This window comes from Neoarius graeffei, chromosome 16 (genome assembly GCF_027579695.1).
Source record: "Neoarius graeffei isolate fNeoGra1 chromosome 16, fNeoGra1.pri, whole genome shotgun sequence".
In the NCBI taxonomy this organism is placed as follows: Eukaryota; Metazoa; Chordata; class Actinopteri; order Siluriformes; family Ariidae; genus Neoarius; species Neoarius graeffei.
Window position 1 is genome coordinate 61,573,911 of NC_083584.1, and position 22,850 is coordinate 61,596,760.

Here is a 22,850-nt window from a genome sequence, read left to right on the forward strand (position 1 = left end):
TATGCTCTATTTACTGTATGGACATGGAATCAGAAAACTATTTCATTTATAAGCAGTAGCCACATGGACCCATAGGGTACCTATTTTTTTTCGCGATATCTTCCTTCGTAGTCCAAAGACATCCAGGTTAGGTTAACTGGTGACTCTAAATTGACCGTAGGTGTGAGTGTGAATGGTTGTCTGTGTCTATGTGTCAGCCCTGTGATGACCTGGCGACTTGTCCAGGGTGTACCCCGCCTTTCGCCCGTAGTCAGCTGGGATAGGCTCCAGCTTACCTGCGACCCTGTAGAACAGGATAAAGCGGCTAGAGATAATGAGATGAGATGAGATCTTCCTTCGTATTCATCATAAGTGCTACCGGGCGAGGTTTGTTTTGCCTGGCAACACTTGTTTTTTCTTTCGCTCTTACAAACCATGATAAAATGGGGTCCACACAAATGGCGCTGTGCACACGTGTGTAAAAATGATCACCCAGTATCAACACTCACAGGTGAAGTCAAATCAAATCAAAGTCCTTCCCATGCCATGTGGCGCATAGGGCAGCGCCGATCTCCATTTCCGTACCCCTCAGCTTCTCGCCTATGACAGTTACAGTGGGTGGCTAGTCCTCTGGTAACTGCGAGAGTTTGACTCCCCACTTGCATCTGTATTGCAGTGTGCCTTGCCAGACGGCAGTAGGTACCATTTTTATGATGGTCTTTGGTATGACCCGGACACGCTAACCAACTCGCAGTGTACACAGGTGAAATGTCCTTCCACAACCTTTGACTTGACTGTTTGTACAGTTCACTGCTGCACATAGAGGCTTTTCTCATCTCATCTCATCTCATTATCTGTAGCCGCTTTATCCTGTTCTACAGGGTCGCAGGCAAGCTGGAGCCTATCCCAGCTGACTACGGGCGAAAGGCGGGGTACACCCTGGACAAGTCACCAGGTCATCACAGGGCTGACACATAGACACAGACAACCATTCACACTCACATTCACACCTACGGTCAATTTAGAGTCACCAGTTAACCTAACCTGCATGTCTTTGGACTGTGGGGGAAACCGGAGCACCCGGAGGAAACCCACACGGACACGGGGAGAACATGCAAACTCCACACAGAAAGGCCCTCGCCGGCCACGGGGCTCGAACCCGGACCTTCTTGCTGTGAGTCGACAGCGCTAACCACTACACCACCGTGCCGCCCCAACAGGGAATCATTTGTCTGAAAATACATTTGTTTGTACAATTTTGAATAATTTAGGGGATTTTTATTGGGGGGGACAATTCATGCTTTTCAGAAATTGGGGCCCCGTCCCCCCCGGGATCTGCACCCATGTATCTACATCAATAACTTGTTTAGTTTTGTATAACTTCCAGTCGTCTAAATGGCCGTTCCGCTCCACGATGTGAGTGGTAAGATGGCGGCCAGATGGCTTCACTCTGACTGGCCAATGAGCATCCAGATAGAGCTCCATGCGTCACTCTGACTGGCCAATGAGCATCCAGATAGTTTATCAGTGGTCCGAAAACACCCGAGCGTGCCTGCTCGCCCCGCCCCCTTTCCCGAAAGTGTCTGAACATTCGCGAAGTTTCCGGAATGTTCCGAGGCTTACCGGAAACCTGTCAGAGAGCGCACGAGCCGGCTCACAATAGCGGCGTGTTTCTCTGAAACTCAACTGGAAAAAAATAAACTTTATTTCTGTTCAGCTCAGGATTGCCGTTTTGTGGATTTGTCATGTCTTTGCTCTGTTATAACAAAGGTTGTGGGCAACGTTTTGACCCGGACAACAACCCCGAGGGTAAATAGAAATATAAATATATCATTTATTTAATGATTTACCTTTTTAGTCTGTCCTGTGTAGCTTCGAGCTAAAGCTAAATCTGTGAAGGTGAAATTCAGGAGACAAACATTCAACTCCTTTAAAAAAATATATAAACATCTGTTTATAATAGATGTAAAAAATATCTTTAATTATACTTTTAGAAAAGTATAAAATCTATTTCCTGAGTAAATGATGCTTTTGTCAAAGAGACAAGTTAGTGACTAACATTGTCACTACAAAGTCAACAATATTTAAATGAACATATTTGTTTGTATTTATTAACTACATCTTTGCATAAACACTAGATATAGCTGTGTATTCATCCTGAGTGAGATTTCCTGTACTGAAGTGAGAAGTTAGCCTTTTCACTTTCACCCCCCACAGAGATCTTATTAATAAATAAAGATTAAAACCCTTGGGTTTTTATTTTACTGTTATTGGAAAATAATCAACGCTGGGTTGTATGGAATCAATTTTGTGCCAAAATGTTCATACAATACTTTTGAAATGTCAAACAAAAACGATAAATCAAAATACAAAAAAAGTCTTTTTTTTTTTTTAGACTGGCAAACAAATTATTCGTGTAATCGTGCAAAATATCAGTCTATTACTCTTCAGAAACCTTTTATTTTTGTTCCGCGTCTTTCTCAGTTTTGTTTGACGTCATTTATTTTGGTTGCGATTCCAGCTTTCTCGTTTGCGCTCCCTGACTTTTTGCTTGCAGTTTTGGCACAAACTTCACGTGTGGGCGGGCTGTCCAGGAATGCATTCCCATTGGCTAACTTGTGTTTGACTGACAGCTACGCTCAGCCATTCCCTACTCGGATTCTGGCGGACTGTTTGACGAGTGACCGATCCATTGACGGTAAACAAGGATCGAGTGGACTTCAGTGGCGACTATGATCTCATCTCATCTCATCATCTGTAGCCGCTTTATCCTGTCCTACAGGGTCGCAGGCAAGCTGGAGCCTATCCCAGCTGACTACGGGCGAAAGGCGGGGTACACCCTGGACAAGTCGCCAGGTCATCACAGGGCTGACACATAGACACAGACAACCATTCACACTCATATTCACACCTACGGCCAATTTAGAGTCACCAGTTAACCTAACCTGCATGTCTTTGGACTGTGGGGGAAACCGGAGCACCCGGAGGAAACCCACGCGGACACGGGGAGAACATGCAAACTCCGCACAGAAAGGCCCTCGCCGGCCACGGGGCTCGAACCCGGACCTTCTTGCTGTGAGGCAACAGCGCTAACCACTACACCACCGTGCCGCCCAGCGACTATAATATTGAATTAATTCAACAAAGTGTAAGTGTGGGACAAATGTGTTGTATGTGTTGCAGTAGTGCACATTATGCAGGTGTTTCGTGGCAAGTCAAATGTTAGACTTGGCTCCACTACCCAATATAACAGCTGTCTTGCTAACGTTAAACACGCCTGCATAATGTGCACTACTGCAACACATACAACACATTTGTCCCACACTTACACTTTGTTGAATTAATTCAATATTATCGGTGGTGTAGTGGTTAGCGCTGTCGCCTCACAGCAAGAAGGTCCTGGGTTCGAGCCCCGGGGCCGGCGAGGGCCTTTCTGTGTGGAGTTTGCATGTTCTCCCCGTGTCCGCGTGGGTTTCCTCCGGGTGCTCCGGTTTCCCCCACAGTCCAAAGGCATGCAGGTTAGGTTAACTGGTGACTCTAAATTGACCGTAGGTGTGAATGTGAGTGTGATTGTCTGTGTCTATGTGTCAGCCCTGTGATGACCTGGCGACTTGTCCAGGGTGTACCCCGCCTTTCGCCCGTAGTCAGCTGGGATAGGCTCCAGCTTGCCTGCAACCCTGTAGAACAGGATAAAGCGGCTAGAGGTAATGAGATGAGATGAGATCATAGTCGCCACTGAAGTCCACTCGATCCTTATTTACCGTCAATGGATCAGTCACTCGTCAAACAGTCCGCCAAAATCTGAGTAGGAAGTGGCCACAACAGCCTCCGGGGTTATGGCTGAGCGTAGCTGTCAGTCAAACACAAGTTAGCCAATGGGAATGCGTTCCTGGACAGCCCGCCCACACGTGAAGTTTGTGCCAAAACTGCAAGCAAAAAGTCAGGGAGCGCAAACGAGAAAGCTGGAATCGCAACCAAAATAAATGACGTCAAACAAAACTGAGAAAGACGCGGAACAAAAATAAAAGGTTTCTGAAGAGTAATAGACTGATATTTTGCACGATTACACGAATAATTTGTTTGCCAGTCTCAAAAAATTGATTTTTTTTTGTATTTTGATTTGTCGTTTTTGTTTGATATTTCAAAAGTATTGTATGAACATTTTGGCACAAAATTGATTCCATAGGTTGGTGTGATGAAGACGAAGAAGAGTTATCATCCTGAAGTGGAATATTTTTCAACAACGCAACACAGCTATTTGGTAACAATTACAGTTTTATAACTTATTAATGAACAAGTTCATTATCACTCGCATTACAGGAGCTGTAAAACAGCCTTTCTTTCACAAGCCTGTTCTGGGGTTTTTTTCTTTCTCGGTCTTAAATTTAAGACACAAACACAGCTTGTCAAACCTGTTACTTGTTTGTTAACAGTCGGAGGTGAAGCTGTATGTTTTAAAGTTTTTTGATCTTAACTTTGAGAAAGAGAAGAAAGTATGTTTGTAGCTGCTATAACATAAATGAGAAAAGGAACTGATTTGTTTTGCGGACATTCAAAAATATGAAATGTTTTGGTTAAATGGATAAAAAGGGTCACGTATCATTTATTAATAAACGAACTAAATAAAAACTGTAACTATTGGTAAATCAGTGTGATTTATAACAACACGTCTTGAAGTGTTTTTTCCTTACGTAATATAACTGATAGTAGCTGTATAGCTCCAGCAATTTACGAATTTTCTATATTTCTGCATAAATATGACCTAAAACATTATCAGATTTTCACACAAGTCCTCAAAGTAGATAAAGAGAACCCAGTTAAACAAATGCGACAAAAATATTATACTTGGTCTTTTATTCATTGAGGAAAATGATCCAATATTACATACAGTGGAGGAAATAATTATTTGATCCCTTGCTGATTTTGTAAGTTTGCCCACTGGCAAAGATATGAACAGTCTATAATTTTAAGGGTAGGTTTATTTTAACAGTGAGAGATAGAATATCAAAAAGAAAAATCACATTTTATAAAATATATAAATTGATTTGCATTTCGTTGAGTGAAATAAGTATTTGATCCCCTACTAACCATTAAGAGTTCTGGCTCCCACAGACCAGGTAGACACTCCTAATCAACCTGCATTAAAGACAGCTGTCTTAAATTGACACCTGTATAAAAGACACCTGTTTACAGAATCAATCAATCAATCAGACTCCAACCTCTCCAACATGGGCAAGACCAAAGAGCTGTCTAAGGATGTCCGGGACAAGATTGTAGAGCTGCACAAGGCTGGACTGGGCTACAAAACCATAAGCAAGAAGCTGGGTGAGGAGAACTGTTGGTGCAATAGTTCGAAAATGGAAGAAATACAAAATGACCATCAATCGACCTCGGTTTGGGGCCCCACGCAAGATCTCACCTCGTGGGGTATCAAGGATCACGAGAAAGGTGAGAAATCAGCCTAGAACTACATGGGAGGAGCTTGTGAATGATCTTAAGGCAGCTGGGACCACAGTCACCAAGAAAACCATTGGTAACACATTACGCCGTAATGGATTAAAATCCTGCAGTGCCCGCAAGGTCCCCCTGCTCAAGAAGGCACATGTGCAGGCCCGTCTGAAGTTTGCCAGTGAACACCCGAATGATTCTGAGAGTGATTGGGAGAAGGTGCTGTGGTCAGATGAGACCAAAATCGAGCTCTTTGGCATTAACTCAACTCGCCGTGTTTGGAGGAAGAAAAATGCTGACTATGACCCGAAGAACACCATCCCCACTGTCAAGCATGGAGGTGGAAGCATTATGCTTTGGGGGTGTTTCTCTGCTAAGGGCACAGGACTACCTCACCGCATCAACGGAAGAATGGACGCGGCCATGTACCGTAAAATCCTGAGTGACAACATCCTTCCCTCTGCCAGGACACTGAAAATGGGTTGTGGATGGGTCTTCCAGCACGACAATGACCCAAAACATACAGCCAAGGCAACAAAGGAGTGGATCAAGAAGAAGCACATGAAGGTCATGGAGTGGCCTAGCCAGTCTCCGGACCTTAATCCCATAGAAAACCTATGGAGGGAGCTGAAGCTCTGAGTTGCGAAGCGACAGCCTCAAAACCTTAATGATCTAGAGATGATCCGCAAAGAGGAGTGGACCAAAATTCCTCCTGACATGTGCGCAAACCTGGCCATCAACTACAAGAAACGTCTGACCGCTGTGCTTGCCAGCAAGGGTTTTGCCACCAAATACTAAGTTTTGTTTGCTAGAGGGTTCAAATACTTACTCAAAGAAATGCAAATCAGTTTATATCTTTTATATGAAGTTATTTTCTGGATTTTCTTTTTGATGTTTTGTCTCTCACAGTTAAAATAAACCTACCATTAAAATTATAGAATGTTCATTTCTTTGTCAGTGGACAAAGTTACAAAATCAGCAAGGGATCAAATAATTATTTCCTCCACTGTATCTATGAGTGGCAAAAGTATGTGAACCTTTGCTTTCAGTATCTGGTGTGACCCCCTTGTGCAGCAGTAACTGCAACTAAACGTTTCCGGTAACTGTTGATCAGTCCTGCACACCGGCTTGGAGGAATTTTAGCCCATTCCTCCGTACAGAACAGCTTCAACTCTGGGATGTTGGTGGGTTTCCTCACATGAACTCACACTTCAGGTCCTTCCACAACATTTCCATTGGATTAAGGTCAGGACTTGAACTTGGCCATTCCAAAACATTAACTTTATTCTTCTTAACCATTCTTTGGTAGAACGACTTGTGTGCTTAGGGTCGTTGTCTTGCTGCATGGCCCACCTTCTCTTGAGATTCAGTTCATGGACAGATGTCCTGACATTTTCCTTTAGAATTCACTGGTATAATTCAGAATTCTTGGTTCCATCAATGATGGCAAGCCGTCCTGGCCCAGATGCAGCAAAACAGGCCCAAACCATGATACTACCACCACCATGTTTCACAGATGGGATAAGGTTCTTATGCTGGAATGCAGTGTTTTCCTTTCTCCAAACATAACGCTTCTCATTTAAACCAAAAAGTTCTATTTTGGTCTCATCCGTCCACAAAACATTTTTCCAATAGCCTTCTGGCTTGTCCACATGATCTTTAGCAAACTGCAGACGAGCAGCAATGTTCTTTTTGGAGAGCAGTGGCTTTCTCCTTGCAACCCTGCCATGCACACCATTGTTGTTCAGTGTTCTCCTGATGGTGGACTCATGAACATTAACATTAGCCAATGTGAGAGAGGCCTTCAGTTGCTTAGAAGTTACCCTGGGGTCCTTTGTGACCTCACCATTACATGCCTTGCTCTTGGAGTGATCTTTGTTGGTCGACCACTCCTGGGGAGGGTAACAATGGTCTTGAATTTCCTCCATTTGTACACAATCTGTCTGACTGTGGATTGGTGGAGTCCAAACTCTTTAGAGATGGTTTTGTAACCTTTTCCCGCCTGATGAGCATCAACAACGCTTTTTCTGAGGTCCTCAGAAATCTCCTTTGTTCGTGCCATGATACACTTCCACAAACATGTGTTGTGAAGATCAGACTTTGATCGATCCCTGTTCTTTAAATAAAACAGGGTGCCCACTCACACCTGATTGTCGTCCCATTGATTGAAAACACCTGACTCTAATTTCACCTTCAAATTAACTGCTAATCCTAGAGGTTCACATACTTTTGCCACTCACAGATATGTAATATTGGATCATTTTCCTCAATAAATAAATGACCAAGTATGATATTTTTGTCTCCTTTGTTTAACTGGGTTCTCTTTATCTACTTTTAGGACTTGTGTGAAAATCTGATGATGTTTTAGGTCATATTTATGCAGAAATATAGAAAATTCTAAAGCACCACTGTATCTTTAGCCTGTCTGAGAAGACGCAGTATGTATTAAAGGTTGTGTTTAATTCCAGATGCGTGTACTTACCATCCTGGAGTTCCGGTTTTCCATGATGCCCTGAAAGTAAGTCACCTAGTGTCTTTAACGTGCTTTATTTGATTGCTTAGCTACAACAAATAGTCAGCTTAATGTGTGTGTGTGTGTGTGTGTGTGCTGTGTTACACAGGGTTGGTCATGTTGTAAGAGACGCACTACGGACTTCTCGGATTTCCTGAGCATCGCTGTAAGTGAACAGATCCCAGCACGGCTGTGTCTCAGACCTCACCATGTTCACTACGTTGTACTACAGCATGCAAGGTTTAGCAAAATATATCCAGAGCCCATGCACAGTGAAATCCCACAATGCACTGCTGTAATATGCTAGAGTCTAGCTAACATAGGTGTGTGGTTGTGTACTGGAAGCGTGTTGTTCTAGAACAGCATGGTTCTGTTGTCATGGACATTTCCAGAACTTTATCCTATCGTCCTGTCCACATTTAAATTGTACTGTTTACTCTAGAACACCATGATTCTGTTCTAAACCGCATAGTATTGTAGGTCTTTACTATTTTACGGTACCTGTTTTGTCATAGGGCTCGATATTTAAGAATTGTATTGTGGTGCGGTTCTGTTCTACCACTGTATTGTAGTGTGTTTATGTTTCAGTACCGTGTTCTGTGGATATTCTATTGGAGATCTGCACCATTTTGTGTGTGTGTGTGTGTTTTTTTTTTTCCCTCGATCCAACCAGCAGAGTGCGCAGGTCTGTTCCAGGATTGTATTTTTGTCTAGTTCTGTTCTAGGACACCAAATGCATGCTTCTGTTCTAGAATTAATGTATATTGTTGTGTAGGTGTGTTCCAGAGCACCATGGTTCTATTTCAGAATTATATTCCTGTCTGTTATACACAATGGTTCTGTTCTCAAATGCATAGTGTAGACCAGGGGTTTTCAAAGTGTGGGAGAGTCAGCCCCCCCTCGGAGAGCAAATAAACAACAGCGCCCCCCCCCCTTACAATTTTTGTTGTTGCTATACTTAAAGTTCCATTCGTATTTAAAAAAAAAAGGTTGTTGTACACATTTTTTTTCTTTTTCACATTTTAAACATCTGTGCTTTTTAAAACATCTTGTTTTACACATTTTAAACATCCCATAGCATCGTTAGCTAGCATCTCTTGGCAGACAACACACTGTGGCAGTGGAGCATCTTCAGATCCAGTCCATGAAAATCCAAACTTTAAATAATCGTGGTCATACTTCCATCTTTTTCCAGTCCCAGGATTCCGCGGGCCTTTTTTGTGATTGCCGCGGGCTAAAATGTCTGATGTTACGGGGGGTTTTCCAAAAAAATTGCGATGAAAGTTGCGGTGTTTTTTAGGTTTTTGTTGCGATTACATTGCGGGAGGAAGTGAAAGTTGCGAGAAATTGCGATTTTCTCTTTTTGTGATTAAAATTGAGTGATATGTTAAATATTAAGTTATTACTGAAAAACTATTGATTAAAAAAACAGACACTGAGAAATGGTCCTATAAACAACTTTACCAATATAAAAGATTACCAGGACTACAAAAATGCAGAAAAATAGGCTTTACTTATCCAAATGCACCTGTTGGTTCAAAAGTTAAAGTGCAGAGAACCTCACAGCACAACATGAAGTTACCTTAAAATATAATATAAATGCCTCAGCTTTCATGTAAGAAAAAAAACCCTATTAATACTAGTGCTGTGTGCAGGCAGTCTCTCCTGAAGACTAAATTAAACAATAATTATAAACTAATAAAATAAATGGCTCAGGCTTCATAGAAGAAAAAAAACAATTTGAACAGAATCTCACAGTATGATGCTGAAGCTGCCTAAACAATGGAAAATAAAATACCATTTTGGCAAAAATGTTGGCATCCATTAATTTCTTGTATTAAGTAAAAAAAAAATAAAGTGCACACAGTCCTTCACTGTAAACATAACACATGCCTTTCCGGTCAAGTGATTGTGATTGGCTTGTGGCACACCTAGCCAGCCAATGAGCTGCTTGTTTACAGATTCGCTCCCTGCATCTCAACCAGAATGGCGACCGCTTAAAAGAAATGAATGCTCTGCCAGTGGTGAGTGTGGACGTTGCGTGACTCGCAGAAGATTGTCGCAGGTTGGCGAAAAAACGACTTACTAATAGATATAAAAAATAAAAACAATTTAAGTAAGTTTAAAATGTAATTTAAATAAAAAGTAAAGTATTCATAAATTGAAGTTTGGAAGCGCCTCTGTTTTTGGGCTGAGGAGAAGTTTGAAAGGGTGTACCGCGATTCTGCCTTCTTGTATCGCGATACGGATCGTGGCTCTGCGTATCTCGATTTCAATACGCATATCGTTACAGCCCTAATATATAAAATGCATTTACACAAAATGGAATCATTTGCTGACAGCTCAGTCCCCCCCAGTTCAAAAATCCTGTCTGTGCCCCTGTTCTAGACATGTATTCTTGTGTAGTTCTGTTCTAGAATACAATGATTGTTTTAAACTTCATAGCCTGTGGTTCTGTTCTAGAGATGTCTCATTCTCATTATCTCTAGCCGCTTTATCCTGTTCTACAGGGTCGCAGGCAAGCTGGAGCCTATCCCAGCTGACTACGGGCGAAAGGCGGGGTACACCCTGGACAAGTCGCCAGGTCATCACAGGGCTGACACATAGACACAGACAAGTGTATTTCTGTTCTAGAACATCACAGTTCTGTTTTAAATGGCATAGCCCGTGGTTCTGTTCTAAAGATGTATTGTTGTCTCGTTCTGTTCTAGAAATGGTTCTGTTTTAAATGGCATAGCCTGTGGTTCTGTTCTAGAGATGTGTTGTCTAGTTCTGCTCTAGAAATGGTTCTGTTTTAAATGGCATAGCCTATGATTATGTTCTAGACATGTATTGTGTATTTCTGTTGTAGGAATGGTTCTGTTTTAAACTTCATAGTCCATGGTTCTGTTCTAGAGATGTTTTGTTGTGTAGTTCTGTTCTGGAACATCATGGTTCTGTTTTAAATGGCATAGACCATGGTTCTGTTCTAGAACTGTTGTTGTTGTTGTCGAGTTCTGTTTTAAACGTCATAGCCTATTTAGGTTCTAGAGATGTATTTTCATCTGGGTCCGAGCTTCACTGCCCACAGTTCTATTCTAGAGCTGTAATTTTGCCAAGTTCTTTTTGAGAACAGCATGGTTCTGTTCTAAGCTGCACAGTGCGTGGTTCTATTATGGACTTACAGTGCCTTGCAAAAGTATTCATACCCCTTGAACTTTTTCACGTTTTTCCACCTTACAACCACGAACTTAAAAGTTTTTTATTGAGATTTTATGTGATAGACCAACACAGAGTAGCACATAATTGTGAAGTGAAACGAAAATGATAAATGGTCTTCAAAATTTTAAACAAATAAAAATCTGAAAAATGTGATGTGCATTAGTATTCAGCCCCCCTGCGTCAATACTTTGTAGAGCCACCTTTTGCTGCAATTACAGCTGCAAGTCTTTTGTGGTATGTCTCTACCAGCTTTGCACATCTAGACACTGAAATTTTTGCCCATTCTTCTTTGCAAAATAGCTCAAGCTCAGCCAGATTGGATGGAGAGCGTCTGTGAACAGCAATTTTCAAGTCTTGCCACAGATGCTCAATGGGATTTAGGTCTGGACTTTGACTGGGCCATTCTAACACATGAATATTCTTTGATCTAAACCATTCCATTGTAGCTCTGGCTGTATGTTTAGGGTCATTGTCTTGCTGGAAGGTGAATCTCCTTCCCAGTCTCAAGTCTTTTGCAGCCTCCAACAGGTTTTCTTCCAGGATTGCCCTGTATTTAGCTCCATCCATCTTCCCATCAACTCTGACCAGCTTCCCTGTCCCTGCTGAAGAAAAGCATCCCCACAGCATGATGCTGCCACCACGTTTCACAGTGGGGATGGTGGGTGCAGGGTGATGAGCAGTGTTAGTTTTCCGCCACACATAGCGCTTTGCATTTAGGCCAAAAAGTTCAACTTTGGTCTCATCTGACCAAAGCACCTTCTTCCACATGTTTGCTGTGTCCCCTACATGGCTTCTTATGCCTGTCTTTCAACAATGGCTTTCTTCTTGCCACTCTTCCAAAAAGGCCAGATTTGTGGAGTGTACGACTTATAGTTGTCCTGTGCACAGATTCTCCCACCTGAGCTGTGGATTTCTGCAGCTCCTCCAGAGTGATCATGGGCCTCTTGGCTGCTTCTCTGACCAGTGCTCTCCTTGCTCGCTCTGTCAGTTTAGGTGGACGGCCATGTCTTGGTAGGTTTGCAGTTGTGCCATACTTTTTCCATTTTTGAATGATGGATTGAACAGTGCTTCTTGAGATGTTCAGAGCTTGGGATATTTTTTTATAACCTAACCCTGCTTTAAACTTCTCCAGAACTTTATCCCTGACCTGTCTGGTGAGCTCTTTGGTCTTCATGATGCTGTTTGTTCTTCAGTGTTCTCTAACAAACCACCAAACAAGTGTATTTATGCTGAGAGTAAATTACACACAGTAGGACTCTATTAACTAATTAGATGACTTCTGAAGGCAATTGATTGCACTGGATTGTATTTAGAGGTATCAGAGTACAGGGGGGCTGAATACTAATGCACACCACAGTTTTCAGATTTTTATTTGTTTAAAATTTTGAAGACCATTTATCATTTTCGTTTCACTTCACAATTATGTGCTACTCTGTGTTGGTCTATCACATAAAATCTCAAAAAAAAAACTTTTAAGTTCGTGGTTGTAAGGTGGAAAAATGTGAAAAAGTTCAAGGGGTATGGATACTTTTGCAAGGCACTGTATTGGGATATTTTTTTTTTAACTTTATTGCTGTGAGGCTCTGTTTATAAATAATATTTTTGCATGTTCTAGAGCTGTTTGGTTGTATTCCAGAACCATGTTGTCCTGCGGTTCAGTTCTAGAGCTTGGTTGTTTTTGTGTTGGTGTTACAGGGCTGCACTAAAGGTCAGCATAACAAAGAGAAACCCCCCGAGCCGGTGAAGCCTGAGGTGAGGAGTTCTGGGGGGAAGAAGGAGCTGGAGGAGCTGAAACCGCGGTTTAATGAATATGTCATTCAGGCTCCTAAACCTCTGGAGTTCATCCAGAGACCCAGGTACAGAACCCACTGCACCACTATAATACAACACACACACACACACCGACATGAACACCATCACAGTTCAGAGGCAGAGTGTAATCTTATACGGCTAGTGGTATCTACAGTGTGTGTGTGTGTGTGTGTGTTTCAGTGCTGACGAGCCGCTGGTGGAGCTGCAGCAGAAAGTGTCTCCATCCCTGAGGCAGGCACTCGAGAACCTCAGACTGTCACAAACCAATCAGATTTCAGAGAAAGGTAAAGCTCAGCCAATCAGAACATTTCACTAGAACTGAGAGGCACAACAACCACAGCTAGGTCATTGTGTGTGTGTGTGTGTGTGTGTGTGTGTGTTTTGCAGAGGATGAGGAGAATGAGGTGAAAATCGGAACAGCATGTAAAAATGGAGGTTGCGCTAAGGTCTCACACACACACACCAACAATAACCCCGTTTCCAAAAAAGTTGGGACGCCGTGTAAACCGTAAATATAAACAGAATAAAGACATCATGTCAAATGCTGAAACTGAGAAATTTTAGTGTTTTTTAAAAAATATATATGCTCATTTTGAATTTGATGTCAGCAACACGTTTCAGAAAGGTTTGGGCAGGGGCAACAAAAGACTCAAAAATTTGTGCAAGCCTAAAAAAAAACTAATTAAGTTAATTAGCAACAGGTCAGTACAGGGTTCCTGCTGACGCTCATCATTGATGAACATAATCCATCAGTGATGAAGAGAAAATTACTAGCAGTCGTCACAGTGACGAATGTATTTGTCATCGTTATCATACATCATCTTTTATTAGGTATAGCAGGTGAAAATTCAGATTCAGTCCAAATTACTTGAAACTGCTCTCACTGAATTCAGAATTGAATGCAGGACAACAGACTTTTTACAGAATTAAGGCCACACCAATTCGATTAGTTGGTTCTCGGAATCACCGCTTGAAGAAAATCTCATTTCATTTCATTATCTGTAGCCGCTTTATCCTGTTCTACAGGGTCGCAGGCGAGCTGGAGCCTATCCCAGCTGACTACGGGCGAAAGGCGGGGTACACCCTGGACAAGTCGCCAGGTCATCACAGGGCTGACACATAGACACAGACAACCATTCACACTCACATTCACACCTACGCTCAATTTAGAGTCACCAGTTAACCTAACCTGCATGTCTTTGGACTGTGGGGGAAACCGGAGCACCCGGAGGAAACCCACGTGGACACGGGGAGAACATGCAAACTCCACACAGAAAGGCCCTCGCCGGCCACGGGGCTCGAACCCGGACCTTCTTGCTGTGAGGCGACAGCGCTAACCACTATACCACCGTGCCACCCCCTTGAAGAAAATGCAAAATGAAAAAAAAAAATCGAAATCGACTGCAGGTTAGGGGCGGCACAGTGGTGTAGTGGTTAGCACTGTCGTCTCACAGCAAGAAGGTCCGGGTTTGAGCCCCGTGGCCGGCGAGGGCCTTTCTGTGTGGAGTTTGCATGTTCTCCGCATGGGTTTCCTCCGGGTGCTCCGGTTTCCCCCACAGTCCAAAGACATGCAGGTTAGGTTAACTGGTGACTCTAAATTGAGCGTAGGTGTGAATGTGAGTGTGAATGGTTGTCTGTGTCTATGTGTCAGCCCTGTGATGACCTGGTGACTTGTCCAGGGTGTACCCCGCCTTTCGCCCGTAGTCAGCTGGGATAGGCTCCAGCTTGCCTGCGACCCTGCAGAAGGATAAAGCGGCTACAGATGATGAGATGAGACAACTCCAGTTATATTCTAAAATATTTATTTACATGAATCAGTTTGATTCGAAAAAAATAAGTAGGTAAAGCTATGAAAACTCATTTCAAAGTCTCCCGTGAATTATAACATCAAAACTAGCTGATGGAAAATTTTACTGAATCCTTCATCAGAAACAGTGAGAGCAAGAGAACATCCGTATAAAAGTCATCTGATTGATATTGATGAGTAATCCAGTCGGAAACCGATCAGAAGAGAGAGAGAGAGAGAGAGTCTGACCGCTTTCCCGTGACTCAAAAAGAAAAGCACTGGCAGTTTCCCGATGTCCCGCAAGCAGAGAGTGTACGCTGTTGTACCAACTTCAACCTGCCGTTACTCCCAAAGTACTGAACAGATCTTAACCAGATACATTTCTTTGGAAAGCAGAGATTGTAAGCTTTTTAATGACAGTATTTATGATAGAAAATATTCAAGAGTTAAGCAATGACATTTGGAAACTTTGATGAGCGTCTGCATGCACAATTTTCACAGCACAGCCAGTGAGTGTCTGATACGCCTACGCTTATAGAAATCCCTCCACAAATCCCTCTGTTTGCTGAAATCCAACCCCAGTGAACAGACAGCGGGAAGCCCGTGCTTGTGACCAATAAAAATCGACTACAGATAATGACCAAATGGGTGCCAAGCTTTTGACCAATCACACTGTGCCTTAATCGGCCTGGTGTGGGGGTGTAATAATCTCTGCATGAACCAAACAATGGTACAGTTTAAGCTGGCAATTTAAAAAAAAATTTTTTTTTGAGCGGGCTTCTTCAAGCACTGAAGATGATTTCAGGACTGAAGCAGTCATGGGGAGACACACTCAGAGCCCCGGCTGTCCCCGAGCACATCGGACAGTGTCAGTCATACAGGGGTCGGGGGGGGGAACACCACAGTGAAGGTGCTTTCAGCCAGCAAGCGACTGAAGGGATCTGTGTTTCTGGCGGCGTGGTGTGTTGAGTCCCCATGGCTAAAGCAGTGACGTCGTTCACTTTCACCCTCAAAAAAAGTAAGAGATTAATAGAAAGCAACTGACTTGGATGTCATCTGGGATTTTGAACGTTGTAATATAATAATGTAGGTTAGAACTGGTATCTTTGTGGTGCTAAAGGAGAGACGTGTGAGTGAGAAATTGATATATTTTTATTAAACTGATGATTAATTTTACTAGCGATTATTTAAGTCAACTGACACATGCCTCAGTTTCCTCAGACATTATGGGTGTTGATGATGATGATGATAATAATGATGAGACAGAAACTGAATGAACGACATAAATTTAAAAAGAGCAGTGCAGAAATCAGTAATAAAGATGTCATGACCTTTGAATGCGTGTGGGTGATAATATTATCTTGTAAAGTTAGATATAACCTCCCCAACCTATCGATGCCAATCTCCCTGAAAAAAAAATACAAGCCCCAGGAAAACTGGACTGAGCCCCTGGTGTGTTCAATAGCCAGAATAGAAACGCCCCTGGGCTTACTAACATATATGATGTAAAACGTGGTGTCATTCTATTTGGTTCGTAAATCGACGGGAAAATCGAATTCCTTCACTGTTGGTTGTTCCCAGCGTCTTCTCGACTCTGTTCAACTGTAGATCAAGTTGTGTGTTGCAGTAAAGGCTAAAGGGATTCCTAATACCTCTTTTGAATAATTCCCTGCTAAAATAACCTTAATCTGGGCGGCATGGTGGTGTAGTGGTTAGCACTGTTGCCTCACAGCAAGAAGGTCCGGGTTCGAGCCCCGTGGCCGGCGAGGGCCTTTCTGTGTGGAGTTTGCATGTTCTCCCCGTGTCCGCGTGGGTTTCCTCCGGGTGCTCCGGTTTCCCCCACAGTCCAAAGACATGCAGGTTAGGTTAACTGGTGACTCTAAATTGAGCGTAGGTGTGAATGTGAGTGTGAATGGTTGTCTGTGTCTATGTGTCAGCCCTGTGATAACCTGGCGACTTGTCCAGGGTGTACCCCGCCTTTCGCCCGTAGTCAGCTGAGATAGGCTCCAGCTTGCCAGGGAGCCTACAGCAACCCTGTAGAAGGATAAAGCGGCTAGAGATAATGAGAATGGGATGAGAATAACCTTAATCTCAAACTAAAGAGGTTTATTTTAGCATGATGGTGCACGGGGCGTCCAAAATCAAGTCTTTCTTATTAGAGTCTGGAGTGGAGCCCAAATTTCATCTGTAATGGAGAGGCTGAGCTGGATCTGTACAAATATTTGAATTGCGCCAGTTTGGTTGGTATAAACCTGTATTAAGTCCACTTTGATAAGTCAGTAACTAAGAAAAAAAAATACAGACTCAGAAAAAGTGAAGAATACTTATTGAACTTTATTTTTCAAGGGAATGAAGTGCAGAATATTTTTCAGAACCCAGCGGGAACCCTGTCAGTAACATGATCGAGTATAAAAAGAGCATCCCAGAGAGTCTGAGTCTCTCAGAAGTAAAAATGAGGAGAGGTTAAAGAGGAGAGGGACCATCCGGCTTATCAGCTCACAGGTCAAAAACTCACATCTGTGATGGTATGAGGGTGCATTAGTGCACATGACATGGGTAGCTTGTACATCTGAGAAGACATCATTAATGCTGAATGATATATACAGGTTTTGGAGCAATATGCTGCCATCCAGACATTGTCTTGTTCAGGGAAGGGCTTGTTTATTTCAGCAAGACAATGCCAAACCGCATTTTGCACATATTAAAACTGCATGGCTCTGTAGTAAAAGAGTCCGGGTGCTAAACTGGCCTGCCTGCAGTCCAGACCTGTCTCCCATTTAAAACATTTGGCGCATTATGAAGCACAAAATACAACATGGGACAGCATTTCTCTTTCAAAACTACAGCAGTTGGTCTCTTCAGTTCCCAAACGTTTCCAGAGTGTTGTTAAAAGCAGAGGTGATGCAACACAGTGGTAAACACGCCCCTGTCCCAACTTTTTTGAAACATGTTGCTGCCATCAAATTCAAAATGAGCATGTATTTTTTTTTTTCAAAAAACAATAAAATTTCTCACTTTCAACACGTGTTGTCTTTGTACAAATTTTAATGAAATATCGGGTTTACATGATCCACAAATCATCACATTCGGTTTTTATTTGCAGTTTCCATAGCGTCCCAACTTTTTTGGAAACGGGGTTGAACCTCTTACATCCTTATGCTCTAACAGCTATTTGGGAGTGTGAAATACTCAGTGTGTGTGTGTTTCAGACTTTCACTGGACCAGCAAGTGAAGAGGACAAGTGTGTGTTTCACCCAGGAGTTCCCATCTTCCATGAGGGGTGAGAGAGAAACACACACACACACACACTATATGGAACCTCTGTTCAGTGCTGTAGCGTGTGTGTGTTTGACTGCAGGATGAAATACTGGAGCTGCTGTCGGAGGAAAACTTCAGACTTCAACACATTTCTTTCTCAGGAGGGATGTAACACAGGAGCTCATGTGTGGAGGAAAGCTGATGTAAGCACACACACACACACACACACTTGTGATCAGTCTGCAAATCTTATCAAGAATGGCATTTTTTGACTGTGTGTGTGTGTGTGTGTGTGTGTGTGTGTGTAGGGGAAGAAGGTGGTACCGTGTCGGTTTGATTGGCATCAGACTGCTAGTCATGTGACTATCTCCATCTACGCTAAGCACTCCAACCCAGAGCTGTGTTCAGTACAGGCCAACAGCACTACGGTGAGTTTGTATATAGGGGTGCGGGTGCGTGTGTGTGTGTGTGTGTGTTAATACCTACATCTTGCCCATGTGTGTGAGTTTGTATAAATGTCAGTTTGCCCTTTCTTGTTGCTATTAAAAACCGTGTGTGTGTGTTCCCTCCATGGCAGGCGTGTATCAAAGTGATCTTTGAGGGAGAGAAGGAGTTTGAACAGAATATCAGTCTCTGGGGGGTGAGTTTATCAAAACTCAGCTTGCATTTATTACCTACACTACCGTTCAAAAGTTTGGGGTCACCCAGACAATTTAGTGTTTTCCATGAAAAGTCACACTTTTATTTCCCACCATAAGTTGTAAAATGAATAGAAAATATAGTCAAGACATTTTTCTGGCCATTTTGAGCATTTAATCGACCCCACAAATGTGATGCTCCAGAAACTCAATCTGCTCAAAGGAAGGTCAGTTTTATAGCTTCTCTAAAGAGCTCAACTGTTTTCAGCTGTGCTAACATGATTGTACAAGGGTTTTCTAATCATCCATTAGCCTTCTGAGGCAATGAGCAAACACATTGTACCATTAGAACACTGGAGTGAGAGTTGCTGGAAATGGGCCTCTATACACCTATGGAGATATTGCACCAAAAACCAGACATTTGCAGCTAGAATAGTCATTTACCACATTAGCAATGTATAGAGTGGATTTCTGATTAGTTTAAAGTCATCTTCATTGAAAAGAACAGTGCTTTTCTTTCAAAAATAAGCACATTTCAAAGTGACCCCAAACTTTTGAACGGTAGTGTACATTATACTTAGGACAAATATTATAGACCAATCAGAATGCAGAGAAAAGTAACTTACAGCCAATGAGAATGCAAAGAATTGGAGCACAAAGAAATATTACAACCCACATCACATTCCGGTGTAGTCAGTGCACGCCTACTGAGGTGTTTCAGCGATACAGTAAAGGTGAGGTCACTGTTCCGTTGTGTCCCGGCAGGTCATCGATGTCAGCAAGAGCGTCATGAACATGATGGCTGCCAAAATCGAGGTCATCATGAAGAAGGCGGAGCCGATGTCGTGGGCGCGGCTCGACCTGCCCCCACCCACTCCTCAGTCAACCAGTGAGAAGATGGAAAAGGAGAACGTGTAGATGAAAGAGACTGAGAGTGTGCTGACTGTTAGAGAGCTCAGAACAACACACAACGTCTTTCTGTACTGTACACACACACACACACACACACACACACACCTCAGCCGAATAAATGCACTTTGGTTAGGAAGTATAGCACAGATTGCTCCAGCCCTTAAGACCTCAACACAAACACACACGGCCTGTTTCCATTTCATTCTTTCACAATGTGTCCTTTGTCTTTCCTCTCACAGAGTGCCTGTATTGTCCAAAGCCCTATTCGCACGGGATAAGTATTACCTATGGACCTCTGGTAATTCGCAATTACCCCCGCACCTCTGTGTTATTGTGTGGCGCATTCGGACGGGATAAGCAAAAGTCTGTAATTCCACCCTTTCCTATTGTAGTAGTCGGTGGGATAGTTCTGCGGAGCAATGATCGGGATGTGCGTCCCATCCAAAGCACCAACACGCATGGGGAATCCGGTCTTCCTCTCGAAACCATTGATGATTCCGTTGACCTCCGGAACAGATTTTGGCCCCCTCACAAACACCTTCCTGAGATCACTCAGCGCCTCACAGACCTCCCAGAAGATGTTGCATGGTGTGCTGGTCCCAATGGCAAACAAGTTGGCAACATCGTGGAATTCCACATTACTTGCAAGCCTGTAGATTGTGAGTGCCACCCTCTTCTCAACAGGTATTGGTGCCAGCATGTTGGTGGTTTGGGGCTTAATGTGTGGGCGCAGGTGGTCACACAGCTTCTCAAAGGCCTCTTTGGGCATTCGGAAGTTTTGGTACCAGTCTTTCTCCCGAAAGTTCTCCAGCACCTCCACTTCTCAGAAGGACAGGCCTCTCTCCCTGGGTCTTCTATCAGGGTACCAGATATCAGCTATAAACAAGGTTGGGTAGGTGATTAGAATAAAGGCGCGTTTGGCAACAATCAATACAGTTGTAGCATGTTGGAAGTGCCAACATATTACTGTAGTACATTAATAAGGTAGGATGAAAACACAGTAGGCATAAGAATAGCACTGTATCCAGATTAAGAGAGGGGAAACGCATATGATAGGGATACAGTATGTTTGCTCCACGCTCTCAAAATGAGAAGGCGGGGTCACTGCAAATGAAAACAGTCTCGAGATGACAATGTAAGTGAACAGGCAGTTTATGGCGCTGTTTACACATAGCCGGGTATTTTGCTAAACGAACATTTGTCTTCCCTCCGTTAACCAAAATATCTTCGTATTGCTGTGTCACGGGGGTTAGCGTGGCTCCTTACCATATGCTGCCACACAAGCCATCCAGTTGAAGATTCTTCGTGCTTTCTTCTTGGAGTTCTTCTTGGAGCTGTTTCTGCTTATCTGGTTCAAATACGGGATAGGCCTACTACCACTTGCCCCTGAAATGCTGTTTATCAAAATTTCGCCCGTATCCTCCATTATTCACTCCAGAAAAGTACAAGAGACGCGCGTTTAATAATTACAAACACAGACATGCGCATTCACACGGGACTTGTATTACCACTGGACGTCTGCGTTTTGCCGAAACACAGTAGGTAATTCGCGGCGGAATTATTACTTGGCAAATTACGGACATGGCGCATTCGCACGGGACTAAGAACTCAGACATTCTCTGTAATTATTCCGAATTACCAGAGGTCCACAGGTAATACTTATCCCATGCGAATAGGGCTCAAGTCTCTCAGTAACAGGCGTGCACACACACACACAGTCCCCGCATGCACTTTTTGCCTTTAATTACTTGACACTTGGCTTCAGCTGTCTCTTTTCTCAGTCGTTGCATATTTGCTAATTGGACGAGATGACTTTTGAATGTTCATATTCACAGTCAACATTAACACGTCTGAAATATTCCTGAACCTTTTACAGATACTGTAGTCGTAATGTCTGAAAAAGGTCTGATTCGGGGCCCTGCTGCATTTCCACATGCTCTCATTGTCTTTGCCTCTAAGACGCCATTTTAAAGACAATTCCTTTCCCAACTCGAGTGACGTTCCTTCGATGAGGGCTCAAGTTAATGTTACAGCAGGATTTTCTTTCCAAAATGGTGGCCGAAGCTGTTTGTAAACATAAACTGCACTTAACATGCCTTTAATTGGCTGTGTTCAAATTAGGTTTTTTGTCTTGTAGCTTATTTCTGATAGCAAGTCATCATGCGATCTAACTAGAGTACACTTAGGTGTTACTTACAGTATATCAATGTCTAAAAGGATGTACTCTAAAGAAAAAACAACACTGGTTCACATCTGTTGAGCTTTTCTATTTTATACCTTTAGTGAACAAGATGTTACATCTAATGTTGTAAGAAATCCCAGAATGCACTGCTTAGGGTTTTTTGTCTGGTAGAGAACATTCATAAAAAAGATAGACATAACCTGTGTCCGAAATCACTCACTTGTTCACTACTCCCTGTATAGGGAATTACTACAGTGGTGCTTGAAAGTTTGTGAACCCTTTAGAATTTTCTATATTTCTGCATAAATATGACCTAAAACATCATCAGATTTTCACATAAATCCTAAAAGTAGATAAAGAGAACCCAGTTAAACAAATGAGACAAAAATATTATACTTGGTCATTTATTTATTGAGGAAAATGATCCAATATTACATATCTGTGAGTGGCAAAAGTATGTGAACCTTTGCTTTCAGTATCTGGTGTGACCCCCTTGTGCAGCAATAACTGCAACTAAACGTTTGCGGTAACTGTTGATCAGTCCTGCACACCGGCTTGGAGGAATTTTAGCCCGTTCCTCCGTACAGAACAGCTTCAACTCTGGGATGTTGGTGGGTTTCCTCACATGAACTGCTCACTTCAGGTCCTTCCACAACATTTCCATTGGATTAAGGTCAGGACTTTGACTTGGCCATTCCAAAACATTAACTTTATTCTTCTTTAACCATTCTTTGGTAGAACGACTTGTGTGCTTAGGGTCGTTGTCTTGCTGCATGACCCACCTTCTCTTGAGATTCAGTTCATGGACAGATGTCCTGACATTTTCCTTTAGAATTTGCTGGTATAATTCAGAATTCTTGGTTCCATCAATGATGGCAAGCCGTCCTGGCCCAGATGCACCAAAACAGGCCCAAACCATGATACTACCACCACCATGTTTCACAGATGGGATAAGGTTCTTATGTTGGAATGCAGTGTTTTCCTTTCTCCAAACATAACACTTCTCATTTAAACCAGAAAGTTCTATTTTGGACTCATCCCTCCACAAAACGTTTTTCCAATAGCCTTCTGGCTTGTCCATGTGATCTTTAGCAAACTGCAGACGAGCAGCAATGTTCTTTT

At 42.8% G+C, this 22,850-nt stretch overlaps 1 protein-coding gene across 1 annotated transcript; it reads left to right on the plus strand.

Moving 5' to 3' along the window:
• The first annotated feature begins 1,638 nt into the window (after positions 1–1,638).
• chordc1a (cysteine and histidine-rich domain (CHORD) containing 1a) lies at positions 1,639–22,026 on the plus strand. Its single transcript, XM_060943324.1, has 11 exons — positions 1,639–1,788; positions 7,896–7,945; positions 8,049–8,105; positions 12,836–12,996; positions 13,133–13,236; positions 13,340–13,398; positions 17,948–18,018; positions 18,097–18,199; positions 18,305–18,424; positions 18,574–18,636; positions 19,400–22,026. Exons 1-11 carry the CDS (start codon positions 1,725–1,727, stop codon positions 19,550–19,552), a joined length of 1,005 nt encoding a protein of 334 aa, XP_060799307.1. The 5' UTR covers positions 1,639–1,724; the 3' UTR covers positions 19,553–22,026.
• The last annotated feature ends 824 nt before the right edge of the window (positions 22,027–22,850 follow it).